General features: G+C 46.6%; 1 protein-coding gene across 1 annotated transcript in view; it reads left to right on the top strand.

Annotated features, from left to right (window-relative positions):
• The window catches only part of LOC306897114 (uncharacterized protein), a gene marked incomplete at both ends in the record, with an annotated part of 31,589 nt that extends 13,587 nt beyond the window's left edge, over window positions 1-18,002 (top strand). The window contains 5 exons of the mRNA XM_079461594.1: window positions 128-234; window positions 10,181-10,327; window positions 10,574-10,749; window positions 13,374-13,510; window positions 17,864-18,002. Coding sequence (XP_079317720.1) covers window positions 128-234; window positions 10,181-10,327; window positions 10,574-10,749; window positions 13,374-13,510; window positions 17,864-18,002 — 706 coding nt within the window. The remainder of the gene's footprint in view (window positions 1-127; window positions 235-10,180; window positions 10,328-10,573; window positions 10,750-13,373; window positions 13,511-17,863) is intronic.
• Between the last annotated feature and the right edge of the window lie 86 nt (window positions 18,003-18,088).

Raw genomic sequence — 18,088 nt, forward strand, 5'->3', positions numbered from 1 at the left:
TCAGCTGCAACAACCACAACTGAGGCTCCAACTACCACAACAACAGCTCCGGCAACCACAACTGCAGCTCCAACTACCACAACAACAGCTCCAACAACCACAACTGAGGCTCCAACAACCACAACAGCTCCGACAACCACAACAACAGCTTCAACAACCACAACGGAGGCTCCTTCTACCACAACAACAGCTCCAACAACCACAACTACAGCTCCTTCTACCACAACAACAGCTGTAACAACCACAACTGAGGCTCCAACAACCACAACAGCTCCGACAACAACAACTCCAACAACCACATCAATAGCTCCGACTACCCCAACAACAGCTCCTACTAGCACAACAAAAACAGCTCCAACAACCACAACTGATGCACCAACTACAACAACAGCTCTAACAACCACAACTGAGGCTCCAACAACCACAACTGAGCTTCCAACTACCACAACAACAGCTCTGACAACAACAACTAAGGCTCCAACAACCACAACAGCTCCAACTACCACAACAACAGCTCCAACAACCTCAACTGAGCTTCCAACTACCACAACAACAGCTCCAACAACCACAACTGAGGTTCCAACAACTACAACAACAGCTCCAACTACCACAACAAAAGCTCCTACTACCACAACTGCGTCTCCAACAACCACAACTGAGGTTCCAACAACTACAACAACAGCTCCAACAACCACAACTGATGCACCAACTACAACAACAGCTCCAACAACCACAACTGAGGCTCCAACAACCACAACTGAGCTTCCAACTAGCACAACAACAGCTCCAACAACCACAACTGAGGCTCCAACAACCACAACTGAGCTTCCAACTACCACAACAACAGCTCCGACAACAACAACTGAGGCTCCAACAACCACAACAGTTCCAACTACCACAACAACAGCTCCAACAACCTCAACTGAGCTTCCAACTACAACAACAACAGCTCCCATTACCACAACAAAAGCTGCAACAACCACAACTGCGGCTCCAACAACCACAACAATAGCTCCGACTACCACAACAACAGCTCCTACTAGCAGAACAAAAACAGCTCCAACAACCACAACTGATGCACCAACTACAACAACAGCTCTAACAACCACATCTGAGGCTCCAACAACCACAACTGAGCTTCCAACTACCACAACAACAGCTCCAACAACCACAACTGAGGCTCCAACAACCTCAACTGAGCTTCCAACTACCACAACAACAGCTCCGACAACAACAACTGAGGCTCCAACAACCACAACAGCTCCAACTACCACAACAACAGCTCCAACAACCTCAACTGAGTTTCCAACTACCACAACAACAGCTCCAACAACCACAACTGAGGCTCCAACAACCACAACAGCTCCGACAACCACATCAATAGCTCCGACTACCACAACAACAGCTCCTACTAGCACAACAAAAACAGCTCCAACAACCACAACTGATGCACCAACTACAACAACAGCTCTAACAACCACAACTGAGGCTCCAACAACCACAACTGAGCTTCCAACTACCACAACAACAGCTCCAACAACCACAACTGAGGCTCCAACAACCACAACTGAGCTTCCAACTACCACAACAACAGCTCCGACAACAACTGAGGCTCCAACAACCACAACAGCTTCAACTACCACAACAACAGCTCCAACAACCTCAACTGAGCTTCCAACTACCACAACAACAGCTCCAACAACCACAACTGAGACTCCAACAATCACAACTGAGCTTCCAACTACCACAACAACAGCTCCTACTACCACAACTGCGTCTCCAACAACCACAACTGAGGTTCCAACAACTACAACAACAGCTCCAACTACCACAACAACAGCTCCTACTACCACAACTGCGTCTCCAACAACCATAACTGAGGTTCCAACAACTACAACAACAGCTCCAACAACCACAACTGAGGTTCCAACAACCACAACAACAGCTCCAACAACCACAACTGATGCACCTACTACAACAACAGCTCCAACAACCACAACTGACGCTCCAACAACCACAACTGGGGCTCCAACAACCACAACTGAGGCTCCAACAACCACAACTGAGCTTCCAACTACCACAACAACAGCTCCAACAACCACAAATGAGGCTCCAACAACAACAGCAGCTCCGACAACCACAACAACAGCTCCAACAACCACAACTGAGGCTCCAACAACCACAACAGCTCCGACAACCACAACAACAGCTCCGACAACCACAACAAGTCCGACAACCACAACTGAGGCTCCAACAACCACAACTGAAGCTCCAACAACCACAACTGAGGTTCCAACAACCACAACGGAGTCTCCGACAACCACAACTGAGGCTTCAACAACCACAACTGAGGCTTCAACAACAACAACATCTCCAACTACCACAACAACAGCTCCAACTACCACAACAACAGCTCCAACTACCACAACAACAGCTCCTACTACCACAACTGCGTCTCCAACAACCACAACTGAGGTTCCAACAACTACAACAATAGCTCCAACAACCACAACTGAGGTTCCAACAACTACAACAACAGCTCCAACTACCACAACAACAGCTCCTACTACCACAACATCAGCTGCAACAACCACAACTGAGGCTCCAACTACCACAACAAGAGCTCCGGCAACCACAACTGCAGCTCCAACTACCACAACAACAGCTCCAACAACCACAACTGAGGCTCCAACAACCACAACAGCTCCGACAACCACAACAACAGCTTCAACAACCACAACGGAGGCTCCTACTACCACAACAACAGCTCCAACAACCACAACTACAGCTCCTTCTACCACAACAACAGCTGCAACAACCACAACTGAGGCTCCAATAACCACAACAGCTCCGACAACAACAACTCCAACAACCACATCAATAGCTCCGACTACCCCAACAACAGCTCCTACTAGTACAACAAAAACAGCTCCAACAACCACAACTGATGCACCAACTACAACAACAGCTCTAACAACCACAACTGAGGCTCCAACAACCACAACTGAGCTTCCAACTACCACAACAACAGCTCTGACAACAACAACTAAGGCTCCAACAACCACAACAGCTCCAACTACCACAACAACAGCTCCAACAACCTCAACTGAGCTTTCAACTACCACAACAACATGTCCAACAACCACAACTGAGGCTCCAACAACCACAACTGAGCTTCCAACAACCACAACTGAGCTTCCAACTACCACAACTGAGCTTCCAACTACCACAACAACAGCTCCTACTACCACAACTGCGTCTCCAACAACCACAACTGAGGTTCCAACAACTACAACAACAGCTCCAACTACCACAACAACAGCTCCTACTACCACATCTGCGTCTCCAACAACCACAACTGAGGTTCCAACAACTACAACAACAGCTCCAACAACCACAACTGATGCACCAACTACAACAACAGCTCCAACAACCACAACTGAGGCTCCAACAACCACAACTGAGGCTCCAACAACCACAACTGAGCTTCCAACTAGCACAACAACAGCTCCAACAACCACAACTGAGGCTCCAACAACCACAACTGAGCTTCCAACTACCACAACAACAGCTCCGACAACAACAACTGAGGCTCCAACAACCACAACAGCTCCAACTACCACAAAAACAGCTCCAACAACCTCAACTGAGCTTCCAACTACAACAACAACAGCTCCCATTACCACAACAACAGCTACAACAACCACAACTGCGGCTCCAACAACCACATTAATAGCTCCGACTACCACAACAACAGCTCCTACTAGCACAACAAAAACAGCTCCAACAACCACAACTGAGCTTCCAACTACCACAACAACAGCTCCGACAACAACAACTGAGGCTCCAACAACCACAACAGCTCCAACTACCACAACAACAGCTCCAACAACCTCAACTGAGCTTCCAACTACCACAACAACAGCTCCAACAACCACAACTGAGACTCAAACAACCACAACTGAGCTTCCAACTACCACAACAACAGCTCCTACTACCACAACTGCGTCTCCAACAACCATAACTGAGGTTCCAACAACTACAACAACAGCTCCAACAACTACAACAACAGCTCCAACAACCACAACTGAGGTTCCAACAACCACAACAACAGCTCCAACAACCACAACTGATGCACCAACTACAACAACAGCTCCAACAACCACAACTGAGGCTCCAACAACCACAACTGAGCTTCCAACTACCACAACAACAGCTCCAACAACCACAAAAGAGGCTCCAACAACCACAACAGCTCCGACAACCACAACAACAGCCCCAACCACCACAACTGAGGCCCCAACAACCACAACTGAGGCTCCAACAACCACAACAGCTCCGACAACCACAACAACAGCTCCGACAACCACAACAACAGCTCCGACAACCACAACTGAGGCTCCAACAACCACAACTGAAGCTCCGACAACCACAACTGAGGTTCCAACAACCACAACAGCTCCAACTACCACAACAACAGCTCCAACAACCTCAACTGAACTTCCAACTACAACAACAACAGCTCCCATTACCACAACAACAGCTGCAACAACCACAACTGCGGCTCCAACAACCACAACAATAGCTCCGACTACCACAACAACAGCTCCTACTAGCACAACAAAAACAGCTCCAACAACCACAACTGATGCACCAACTACAACAACAGCTCTAACAACCACAACTGAGGCTCCAACAACCACAACTGAGCTTCTAACTACCACAACAACAGCTCCAACAACCACAACTGAGGCTCCAACAACCTCAACTGAGCTTCCAGCTACCACAACAACAGCTCCGACAACAACAACCGAGGCTCCAACAACCACAACAGCTCCAACTACCACAACAACAGCTCCAACAACCTCAACTGAGCTTCCAACTACCACAACAACAGCTCCAACAACCACAACTGAGACTCAAACAACCACAACTGAGCTTCCAACTACCACAACAACAGCTCCTACTACCACAACTGCGTCTCCAACAACCACAACTGAGGTTCCAACAACTACAACAACAGCTCCAACTACCACAACAACAGCTCCTACTACCACAACTGCGTCTCCAACAACCATAACTGAGGTTCCAACAACTACAACAACAGCTCCAACAACTACAACAACAGCTCCAACAACCACAACAACAGCTCCAACAACCACAACTGATGCACCAACTACAACAACAGCTCCAACAACCACAACTGAGGCTCCAACAACCACAACTGAGTTTCCAACTACCACAACAACAGCTCCAACAACCACAACTGAGGCTCCAACAACCACAACAGCTCCGACAACCACAACAACAGCTCCGACAACCACAACAACAGCTCCGACAACCACAACTGAGGCTCCAACAACCACAACTGAAGCTCCAACAACCACAACTGAGGTTCCAACAACCACAACTGAGGTTCCAACAACCACAACAGACGCTCCAACCACCACAACAGATGCAACAACTACAAAAACAACAGCTCCAACAACCACAACTGAGGCTCCAACAACCACATCTGAGCTTCCAACTACCACAACAACAGCTCCAACAACCACAACTGAGGCTCCAACAACCACAACAGCTCCGACAACCACAACAACAGCTCCAACAACCACAACTGAGGCTCCAAAAACCACAACTGAGCTTCCAACTACCTCAACAACAGCTGCAAGAACCACAATTGAGGCTCCAACAACCACAACAACTCCGACAACCACAACAACAGCTCCGACAACCACAACAACAGCTCCAACAACCACAACTGCTTCTCCAACAACCATAACTGAGGTTTCAACAACTACAACAACAGCTCCAAGAACCACAACTGAGGTTCCAACAACCACAACAACAGCTCCAACTACCACAACTGATGCACCAACTACAACAACAGCTCCAACAACCACAACTGAGGCTCCAACAACCACAACTGAGCTTCCAACTACCACAACAACAGCTCCAACAACCACAAATGAGGCTCCAACAACCACAACAGCTCCGACAACCACAACAACAGCTCCAACAACCACAACTGAGGCTCCAACAACCACAACTGAGGCTCCAACAACCACAACAGCTCCAACTACCACAACAACAGCTCCGACAACCACAACAACAGCTCCGACAACCACAACTGAGGCTCCAACAACCACAACTGAAGCGCCAACTACCACAACTGAGGTTCCAACAACCACAACCGAGGCTCCAACAACCACAACAGATGCAACAACTACAAAAACAACAGCTCCAACAACCACAACTGAGGCTCCAACAACCACAACTGAGCTTCCAACTACAACAACAACAGCTCCAACAACCACAACTGAGGCTCTAACAACCACAACAGCTCCGACAACCACAACAATAGCTCCAACAACCACAACTGAGCTTCCAACTACCTCAACAACAGCTCCAACAACCACAACTGAGGCTCCAACAACCACAACAGCTCCGACAACCACAACAACAGCTCCGACAACCACAACAACAGCTCCAACAACCAAAACTGAGGCTCCAACAACCACAACTGAGCTTCCAACTACCACAACAACAGCTCCGACAACAACAACTGAGGCTCCAACAACCACAACTGAGGCTTCAATAACAACAACATCTCCAACTACCACAACAACAGCTCCAACTACCACAACAACAGCTCCAACCACCACAACTGAGGCTCCAACAACCACAACTGAGTTTCCAACAACTACAACAACAGCTCCAACAACCACATCTGAGGTTCCAACTACAACAACAGCTCCAACAACCACAACGGAGGCTCCTACAACCACAACAACAGCTCCTACTACCACAACAACAGCTGCAACAACCACAACTGAGGCTCCAACAACCACAACAACAGCTCCAACAACCACAACAACTGCTTCGGTAACCACAACAGCTTCGGTAACCACAACTGCAGCTCCAACAACCACAACTGATGCTCCAACTACCACAACAACAGCTCCTGCTACCACAAAAACAGCTGCAACAACCACAACTGAGGCTCCAACTACCACAACAACAGCTCCAACTACCACAACAACAGCTCCAACTACCACAACAACAGCTCCAACTACCAAAATTGAGGCACTAACAAGTACAACATCTCCAACTACCAAAACAACAGCTCCAAGTACCACAACAACAGCTGCAACTACCACAACTGAGGCTCCAACTACCACAACAGCAGCTCCAACTACCACAATAGCTCCAACTACCACAACAACAGCTCCAACAACCAAAACTGAGGCTCCAACAACCACAACTGAGGCTCCAACAACCACAACAGCTCCGACAACCACAACAACAGCTCCAACAACCACAACTGAGGCTCCAACAACCACAACTGAGGTTCCAACAACTCCAACAACTGAGGTTCCAACAACTCCAACAACTACAACTGGGGTTCAAACTACAACAACAGCTCCAACAACCACAACAGAGGCTCCTACTACCACAACAACAGTTTTAACAACCACAACAACAGCTGTAACAACTGCTCCGGTAACCAACACTGCAGCTCCAACTATCACAACAACAGCTCAAACAACCACAACTGAAGTTCCAACAACTACAACTGAAGTTCCAACAACTACAACAGCAGCACTTACAACCACAACTGAGGCTCCAAAAAACACAACAACAGCTCCGGCAACCACAACTGCAGCTCCAACTACCACAACTGATGCTCCAACTACCACAACAACAGCTCCTACTACCACAAAAACAGCTCCAACAACCACAGCTGAGGCTCCAACAACCACAACAACAGCTCCAACAACCACAACAACAGCTCCAACTACCACAACATCAGCTCCGGCAACCACAACTGCAGCTCCAACAACCACAACTGAGGCTCCAACAACCACAACAACAGCTCCAGCTACCACAACAACAGCTCCAACAACCACAATTGAGGCTAAAACAACCACAACAGCTCCGGCATCCAGAACAACAGCTCAAACAACCACAATTGAGGCTCCAACAACCACAACAGCTCAGGCAACCACATCAACAGCTCCAACAACCACAACTGAGGCTCCAACAACCACAACAACAGCTCCAACAACAACAACTCCAACTACCTTATCAACAGCTCCCATTACCTCAACAACAGCTCCAATAACCACAACAACAGATCCTACTACAACAAAAACAGCTCCAACAACAACAACTGAGGCTCCAACTACCACAACAACATCTCCAACAACTACAACAGCAGCAGCACTAGCAACCACAACTGAGGCTCCAACAATTATAACTGAGGCTCCAACAACCACAACTGAGGCTCCAACAACCACAACTGAGGCTCCAACAATTATAACTGAGGCTCCAACAACCACAACTGAGGCTCCAACAGTTATAACTGAAGCTCCAACAACCAAAACTGAGGTTCCAACAACAACAGCTCCAACAACTACGACAACAGCTCCAACAACCACAACTACGTCTCGAACAACCACAATTGAGGCACCAAAAATCACGACATATCCAACTACCACAACAACAGCTCCAACTACCACAACAACAGCTCCAACAACTACAACAACAGCTCCAACCACCATAAATGAGGTTCCAACAACTACAACAACAGCTCCTACAACATCAACGGAGGCGTATACTACCACAACAACAGCTCCAACAACCACAACAACAACTGCAACAACCACAACTGAGGCTCCAACAACAACAACTGCAGCTCCAACTACCACAACAACAGCTTCAACAACCACAACTGAGGCTCCAACAACCACAACAACAGCTCCAACTACCACAACAACAGCTCCGGCAACCACAACTGCAGCTCCAACAATCACAACTGATGCTCCAACTACAACCACAACAGCTCCGACAACCACAACAACAACTCCAACAACCACAACGGAGGCTCCTACTACCACAACAACAGCTCCAACAAGCACAACTGAAGCTCCAACAACCACAACAACAGCTCCAACTACCACAACAACAGCTCCGGCAACCACAACTGCAGCTCCAACAACCACAACTGATGCTCCAACTACCACAACAACAGCTCCTACTACCACAACAACAGCTCCAACAACCACAGCTGAGGCTCCAACAACCACAACAACAGCTCCAACAACCACAACAACAGCTCCAACTAACACAACATCAGCTCCTGCAACCACAACTGCAGCTCCAACAACCACAACTGAGGCTCCAACAACCACAACAACAGCTCCAACTACCACAACAACAGCTCCAACAACCACAATTGAGGCTAAAACAACCACAACAGCTCCGGCATCCAAAACAACAGCTCAAACAACCACAATCGAGGCTCCAACAACCACAACAGCTCAGGCAACCACATCAACAGCTCGAACAACCACAACTGAGGCTCCAACAACCACAACAACAGCTCCAACAACTCCAACTACCTTATCAACAGCTCCCATTACCTCAACAACAGCTCCAATAACCACAACAACAGATCCTACTACAAGAACAACAGCTCCAACAACAACAACAACTGAGGCTCCAACAACCACAACAGCTCCGACTACCACAACAACAGCTCCAACAACCACAACTGAAGCTCCAACAACTACAACAGCAGCAGCACTAGCAACCACAACTGAGGCTCCAACAATTATAACTGAGGCTCCAACAACCACAACTGAGGCTCCAACAATTATAACTGAGGCTCCAACAACCACAACTGAGGTTCCAACAACAACAGCTCCAACAACTACGACAACAGCTCCAACAATCACAACTACGTCTCGAACAACCACAATTGAGGCACCAACAACCACGACAGCTCCAACTACCATAACAACAGCTCCAACTACCACAACAACAGCTTCAACTACCACAACTGAGGCTCCAACAACCACAACAACAGCTCCAACTACCACAACAACAGCTCCGGCAACCACAACTGCAGCTCCAACAACCACAACTGATGCTCCAACTACAACCACAACAGCTCCGACAACCACAACAACAACTCCAACAACCACAACGGAGGCTCCTACTACCACAACAACAGCTCCAACAAGCACAACTGAAGCTCCAACAACCACAACAACAGCTCCAACTACCACAACAACAGCTCCGGCAACCACAACTGCAGCTCCAACAACCACAACTGATGCTCCAACTACCACAACAACAGCTCCTACTACCACAACAACAGCTCCAACAACCACAGCTGAGGCTCCAACAACCAAAACAACAGCTCCAACAACCACAACAACAGCTCCAACAACCACAACAACAGCTCCAACAACCACAACAACAGCTCCAACTAACACAACATCAGCTCCTGCAACCACAACTGCAGCTCCAACAACCACAACTGAGGCTCCAACAACCACAACAACAGCTCCAACTACCACAACAACAGCTCCAACAACCACAATTGAGGCTAAAACAACCACAACAGCTCCGGCATCCAAAACAACAGCTCAAACAACCACAATCGAGGCTCCAACAACCACAACAGCTCAGGCAACCACATCAACAGCTCCAACAACCACAACTGAGGCTCCAACAACCACAACAACAGCTCCAACAACAACAACTCCAACTACCTTATCAACAGCTCCCATTACCTCAACAACAGCTCCAATAACCACAACAACAGATCCTACTACAAGAACAACAGCTCCAACAACAACAACAACTGAGGCTCCAACAACCACAACAGCTCCGACTACCACAACAACAGCTCCAACAACCACAACTGAAGCTCCAACAACTACAACAGCAGCAGCACTAGCAACCACAACTGAGGCTCCAACAATTATAACTGAGGCTCCAACAACCACAACTGAGGCTCCAACAATTATAACTGAGGCTCCAACAACCACAACTGAGGTTCCAACAACAACAGCTCCAACAACTACGACAACAGCTCCAACAATCACAACTACGTCTCGAACAACCACAATTGAGGCACCAACAACCACAACAGCTCAGACAACCACAACAGCAGCTCCAAAAACCACAACTGAGGCTCCAACAACCACAACTGAGGTTCCAACAACCACAACTGAGGTTCCAACAACTACCACAACAGCTCCAACAACCATAACTGAGGTTCCAACAACAACAGCTGCAACAACCACAACTGAGGCTCCCACAACAACAGCTCCTACTACCACAACAACAGCTCCAACAACCACAACAACAGCTGCAACTACCACAACTGAGTCTCAAAAAACCACAACAGCAGCTCCGCCAACCACAACTGCAACTCCAACACCCTCAACTGATGCTCCAACTAGCACAACAACCACAACAACAGCTCCAACAACCACAACTGATGCTCCAACAACCACAAATGAGGCACCAACCACCACAACTGACCTTCCAACTACAACAACAACAGCCCAAACAACCACAACTGATGCTCCAACTACCACAACAGCAGTTCTAACAATCACAACAGCAACTCCAACAACCACAACCGATGCTCCAACTACCACAACAACAGCTCCTACTACAACAACAACAAAATCTCCAACAACAACAACTGAGGCTCCAATAACCACAACTGAGACTCCAACCACTACAACAGCAGCAGCACTAGCAACCACAACTGATGCTCCAACAATTATAACTGAGGCTCCAACAACCACAACTGAGGCTCCAACAATTATAACTGAGGCTCCAACAACCACAACTGAGGTTCCAACAACAACAGCTCCAACAACTACGACAACAGCTCCAACAACCACAACTACGTCTCGAACAACCACAATTGAGGCACCAACAACCACGACATCTCCAACTACAACAACAACAGCTCCAACTACCACAACAACAGCTCCAACTATCACAACAACAGCTCCAACAACCACAACTGAGGCTCCAACAACCACAACAGCTCAGACAACCACAACAGCAGCTCCAAAAACCACAACTGAGGTTCCAACAACTACCACAACAGCTCCAACAACCATAACTGAGGTTCCAACAACAACAGCCGCAACAACCACAACTGAGGCTCCCACAACAACAGCTCCTACTACCACAACAACAGCTCCAACAACCACAACAACAGCTGCAACTACCACAACTGAGTCTCAAACAACCACAACAGCAGCTCCACCAACCACAACTGCAACTCCAACACCCTCAACTGATGCTCCAACTACCACAACAACAGCTCTAACAACCACAACTGATGCACCAAATACCACAACAACATTTCCTACTACAACAACAACAGCTCCAACAACCACAACAACAGCTCCAACAACCACAACTGAGGTTGAAACAACTACAACAACAGCTCCAACAACTGAGGCTCAAACAACTACAACTGAGGCTCCAACAACCACAACAACAGCTCCAACAACCACAATTGAGGCTCCAACAACCACAACAACAGCTCCTCCTACCACAACAACATCTGCAACAACCACAACTGATGCTAAAACTACAACAACTGAGCTTCCAAGTACAACAACAACAGCTCCAACAACCACAACTGCCGCTCCAACTACAAAAACAACTACTCCAACTACCTCAACAACAGTTCCAACAACCACATTTGAGGATTCAGCTACCACAACAACAGCTCCAACAACCACAACTGATGCTCCCACAACCACAACAACAGCTCCAACAACCACAACAACAAATCCAACTATCAAAACAACAGCTCCAACATCCACAACAGCAGCTCCAACTACAGCAAATGAGGCTCCAACAACCACAACGACACATCCAACTACCACAACAACAGCTCCAACAATGACAACTGAGCTTCCAATTACCACAGCAACAATACCAACAACATTAATTTCAACTCCAACAACCACAACCGAGACCCCAACAAGCACAACGATCCCTCCAACTAGCACAACAATACCGACAACCACAGCTCTAACAACAACAACGGAGGCTCCAACAACCACAAATGAGATACCAACAACCACAATGACACGTCCAACTACCACTAAAATAGCTGCAACAAGCAAAACCAAGGCTCCAACCACCGCAACAACAATACCGACATCAACAAAAACAGCTCCAACATTCACAACTGAGGTTCCAACTACCCTAATAACAGCTTCATCTTCCACAACAACAGTTCCAACAGTCACAAATGAGGCTCCGACAACAACAACTGAGGCTCCATCAATGACAACAACTTCTCCAACAACAACAAGTGAGGCTCCAAATACCATTACAACAATACCGACAACTAAAACAACAGCCCCATCTTCCAAAATTACAGCTCCAACAACCACAACAGAGGCCCCAACAACCAAAACGACAGTTCCAACTACAACAACTGAGGCTCCAACAACAACAACAACAACTGAGGCTTCAACTACCACAACAACAATTCCAAAAACAACTACGTCAACAGCTCCATCTACAGCTCCAAGAACGACACAGTCACCGATAACAACAACTGTTTCTATGACAGCTACAACCCCACCATCAACCACAACAGCAATTCCAACCACAGCTCCAAAAACAAGTACAGGGTCTCCAATAACCACCACAACTATTTACCAGACAGGTACAACACAACCTTTGTCCACAACAACACTTGCAAAACTACAAACTACAAAAACAAACATTGAGTCTTCCATAGCAACCACAACACTTTACACAACCACGACCACATCGAAAAAAGTTTCACAGACACCTACAACAACACCTTCAAGTACTACAAAACTTCCAAATCCTTCAACCACAGCTGCAAATACAAACACTGAATCTCCTAAAGCCACAACAACACTCACAACCACAACAATTGTTTTAGAGACAGTTACACCAACACCTAAAACCACTACAACACTTCAAAACCTTGCAACCACACCTGTAAAAATAAGCCCTGAATCTGTGATTAGAACAACCACTGTTCCAATTACCACAGATGTTTCTGAGACAACTACAACAAAAACTTCAACCACTACAACGCTTCCGTATTTCACAACCACAGCTGAAAAACACAGTACTGAGTCTCCCATAACAATGTCAACACTTCCCACGGCCACTGCTGCTCCTCAGACAGCTAGAACAACAACTTTAAGCACTAAAACACTTCCAAATCCCTCAACTGCAGCTGAAAAAACAAACACAGAATCTTACACATCGACACTACCAGCCATAACAACTTTTTCTGAGACAGTCACAGCAACACCCTCAACCACTACAACACATCCATATCTCCCAACAACATCTGAAAAAATAAGCACAGAGTCTCCAATACAAACAACAATGCTTCCAATTACCACAACTCTTTCAGAGACAACCACAACAACAACCCCATCTACAACACTGTCACCCACCACCACAAATGCTTTGGTGACAACTACAACACCACCATCGACCACTACAACAATTCCAAAAGTCCCAAACACATCTGCAAAAACAAGCATTGAGTCTCCAAAATCAACCACAGCTGCTTCAACTTCTACAATTAAGTCTACCATAACCACAACAGCCCTTCCAATTACTACAACTTATTCTGAGACAACCACACCAACACCGTCAACCACTACAACACATTCATATCTCTCATCCACAGCTGAAAAAACTAGCACGGAGTCTACCATAAAAACAACAATGCTTTCAACTTCCACAACTCTTTCTCAGACAACTACACCAACATCTTCAACCATTAAAACACTTCCAAATCTCTCAACCACAGCTGAAAAAACAAGCACAGAGTCTACCATAAAAACAACAATGTTTCCAATTACAACGTCCATTCCTACCACCATAACTGTTATGCAGACAGGTAAAACAACACCTTTGACCACAACAAAACTCCAAACCACAACAGCAAAAACAAACACTGCATCTCCCATAACAACCAAATCACTTACCACAAACACAGCTGTTTCCCACACAGCGACAAAACCACCTTCAACCACAACAACATTTCCAATTCCCTCTACCACAGTTGAAAAAAAAAGAACAGAGACTACCATAACAACGACAACTGTGTTGCCTTCTACACTTAAGGCTACAACAGCTCCGACTATAATAACAACAGCTCCAACAACCTCAACTGACGCTCCAACTACCACAACTGAGCTTCCAACTACCACAACAACAGCTTCTACTACAACAACAGCAGCTCCAACAACCACAACTGATTCTCCAACTACAACAACTGAGCTTCCAAGTACAACAACAACAGCTCTGACAACCTCAACAACAGTTCCAACAACCACAACAACTGAGCTTCCAACAACCTCAACAACAGTTACGACAACTGAGGCTCCAAAAACCACAACAACAGCGCCTACTACCACAACAACAACTCCAACAACCACAATTGATTCTCCAACTACAACAACAGAGATTCCAAGTACAACAACAACAGCTCTGACAACCTCAACAACAGTTCCAATAACCAAAACAACTGAGCTTCGAAGTACAACAACAACAGCTCTGACAACCTCAACAACAGTTCCAATAACCACAACAACAGCTCCAACTACCACAACAATAGCTCTAACAACCACAAAAGCAGGTCCAACCACCTCAACTGATTCACAAACTACCACAACAACAGCTCCTACTACAACAACAACAGCTCCGACTACCACAATAACAGTTCCAACAACCACAACTGATGCACCAACTACCACAACTGAGCTTCCAACAACCTCAACAACAGTTACCACAACTGAGGCTCCAAAAACCACAACAACAGCGCCTAGTACCACAACAACAACTCCAACAACCACAACTGATGCTACAACTACAACAACTGATCTTTCAAGTACAACAACAACAGCTCCTACTACCTCAACAACAGCTCCGACTACCACAACAACTCTAACAACCACAACAGCAGCTCCAAAAACCACAACTGATGCCCCAATTACCACAACTGAGCTTCCAACTACCTTAACAACAGTTACCGCAACTGAGGCTACAAAAACAGCTTCTACTTCCACAACAACTGCTCAAAAAACCACAACTGAGGCTCCAACAACCACAACAACAGCTTCAACTATCACAACAACAGCTCTGACAACCAAAACAGCAGCTCCAACGACCACAACTGATGCTCAAACTACCAAAACTGAGCTTCCAACTACCACAACAACAGTTCCAACTACCACAACAATAGCTCTAACAACCACAAAAGCAGGTCCAACCACCTCAACTGATTCACAAACTACAACAACAACAGCTCCGACTACCACAATAACAGTTCCAACAACCACAACTGATGCACCAACTCCCACAACTGAGCTTCCAACAACCTCAACAACAGTTACCACAACTGACGCTCCAACAACTACAGCTGATCTTCCAACAACCTCAACAACAATTACCACAACTGAGGCTCCAAAAACCACAACAACAGCGCCTACTACCACAACAACAACCACAACTGATGCTACAACTACAACAACTGATCTTCCAAGTACAACAAAAACAGCTCCTACTACCTCAACAACAGCTCCGACTACCACAACAACTCTAATAACCACAACAGCAGCTCCAAAAACCACAACTGATGCCCCAATTACCACAACTGAGCTTCCAACTACCTTAACAACAGTTACCACAACTGAGGCTACAACAACAGCTCCTACTTCCGAAACAACTGCTCAAAAAACCACAACTGAGGCTCCAACAACCACAACAACAGCTTCAACTATCACAACAACAGCTCCGACAACCAAAACAGCAGCTCTTACGACCACAACTGATGCTCAAACTACCAAAACTGAGCATCCAACTACCACAACAACAGCTCAAACAGCCACAAGTGAGGCTCCAACTACGACAACAACAGCTCCAGCTACCACAACAACAGCTCCAACAACCACAACGGAGGCTCCAACAACCACAACAACAGCTCCAACAACCACAACTGATGCACGAACTACCACAACAACAGCTCCTACTACAAAAACAACAGCTCCAACAACCACAACTGAGGCTCCAACAACTACAACAGCTCTGACAACCCCAACTGCAGCTCCGACAACCCCAAAAGCAGCTCCTACAACCACAAATGATGTACCTCATACGACAACAACAGCTCCAACTTCAATAACAACAGCTCCAACAACCACAACTGACGCTTCAAATACTACAACTGATTTTCCAAGTACAACGACAACAGCTCCAACAACCACAACTGAGGCTCCAACAATAACAACTGAGGGTCCTACAACCACTACAACAGCTCCGGCTACCTCAACAACAGTTCCAACAACCACAACAACAGCTTCAACAACCACAAATAATGCTCCAACTACCACAACTGAGTTTCTAGCTTCCACAACAATAGCTCCTACTACAACAACAACAATTCCAGTAAGCACAACTGATGCTCCAACTACCACAACTGAGCTTCCAACTACCATAACAACAGCTCTAACTACCACAACAACAGCTCCAACAACCAAAACAGAGGCTCCAACTACCACAAAAACAGCTTCAACAACATCAACTGAGGTTGCAACAACTACAACAACAGCTCCAACACCCACAACTGAGGCTTCAACAACCACAACAACAGCTCCTACTACCACAACATCTGCTCAAACAACAACAACAGCTCCAACTACCTCAACAACAGCTCCAACAACTGAGGCTCCAATAACAGCTCAAACAACCACAACAACAGCTCCAGCTACCACAACAGCAGCTCCAACAACAACAACTGAGCTTCTAACTACCACACCAACAGCTCCTACTACAACAACGGATCCAACAACCACAACTGAGGTTCCAACTACAACAACAATGGTTATGACCACCAAAACTGAGGCCCCAACTACCACAAAAATAGCTCCAACAACTACAACTGACGCTCAAACTATCACAACATCAGCTCTATTAACAAATGACGCTTTAACAACCACAAATGACGCTTTATCAACCACAACAGTCTTTATTACAACAACAACAGCTCCAACAACCACAACAACAGCTCCAACATCCACAAAAACAGCTCCAACTACCACAATAACAGCTCCAACAACAACAGCTCCTACTACCTCAACAAAAGCTCCAACAACCACAACTGAGGCTCCAACAACCACTACAACAGCTCCGACTACCTCAACAACAGTTCCAACAACCACAACGACTGCTCCAACAACCACAAATAATG

This window comes from Barbatula barbatula, assembly GCF_947034865.1.
Source record: "Barbatula barbatula genome assembly, chromosome: 8".
NCBI classification, from domain to species: Eukaryota; Metazoa; Chordata; class Actinopteri; order Cypriniformes; family Nemacheilidae; genus Barbatula; species Barbatula barbatula.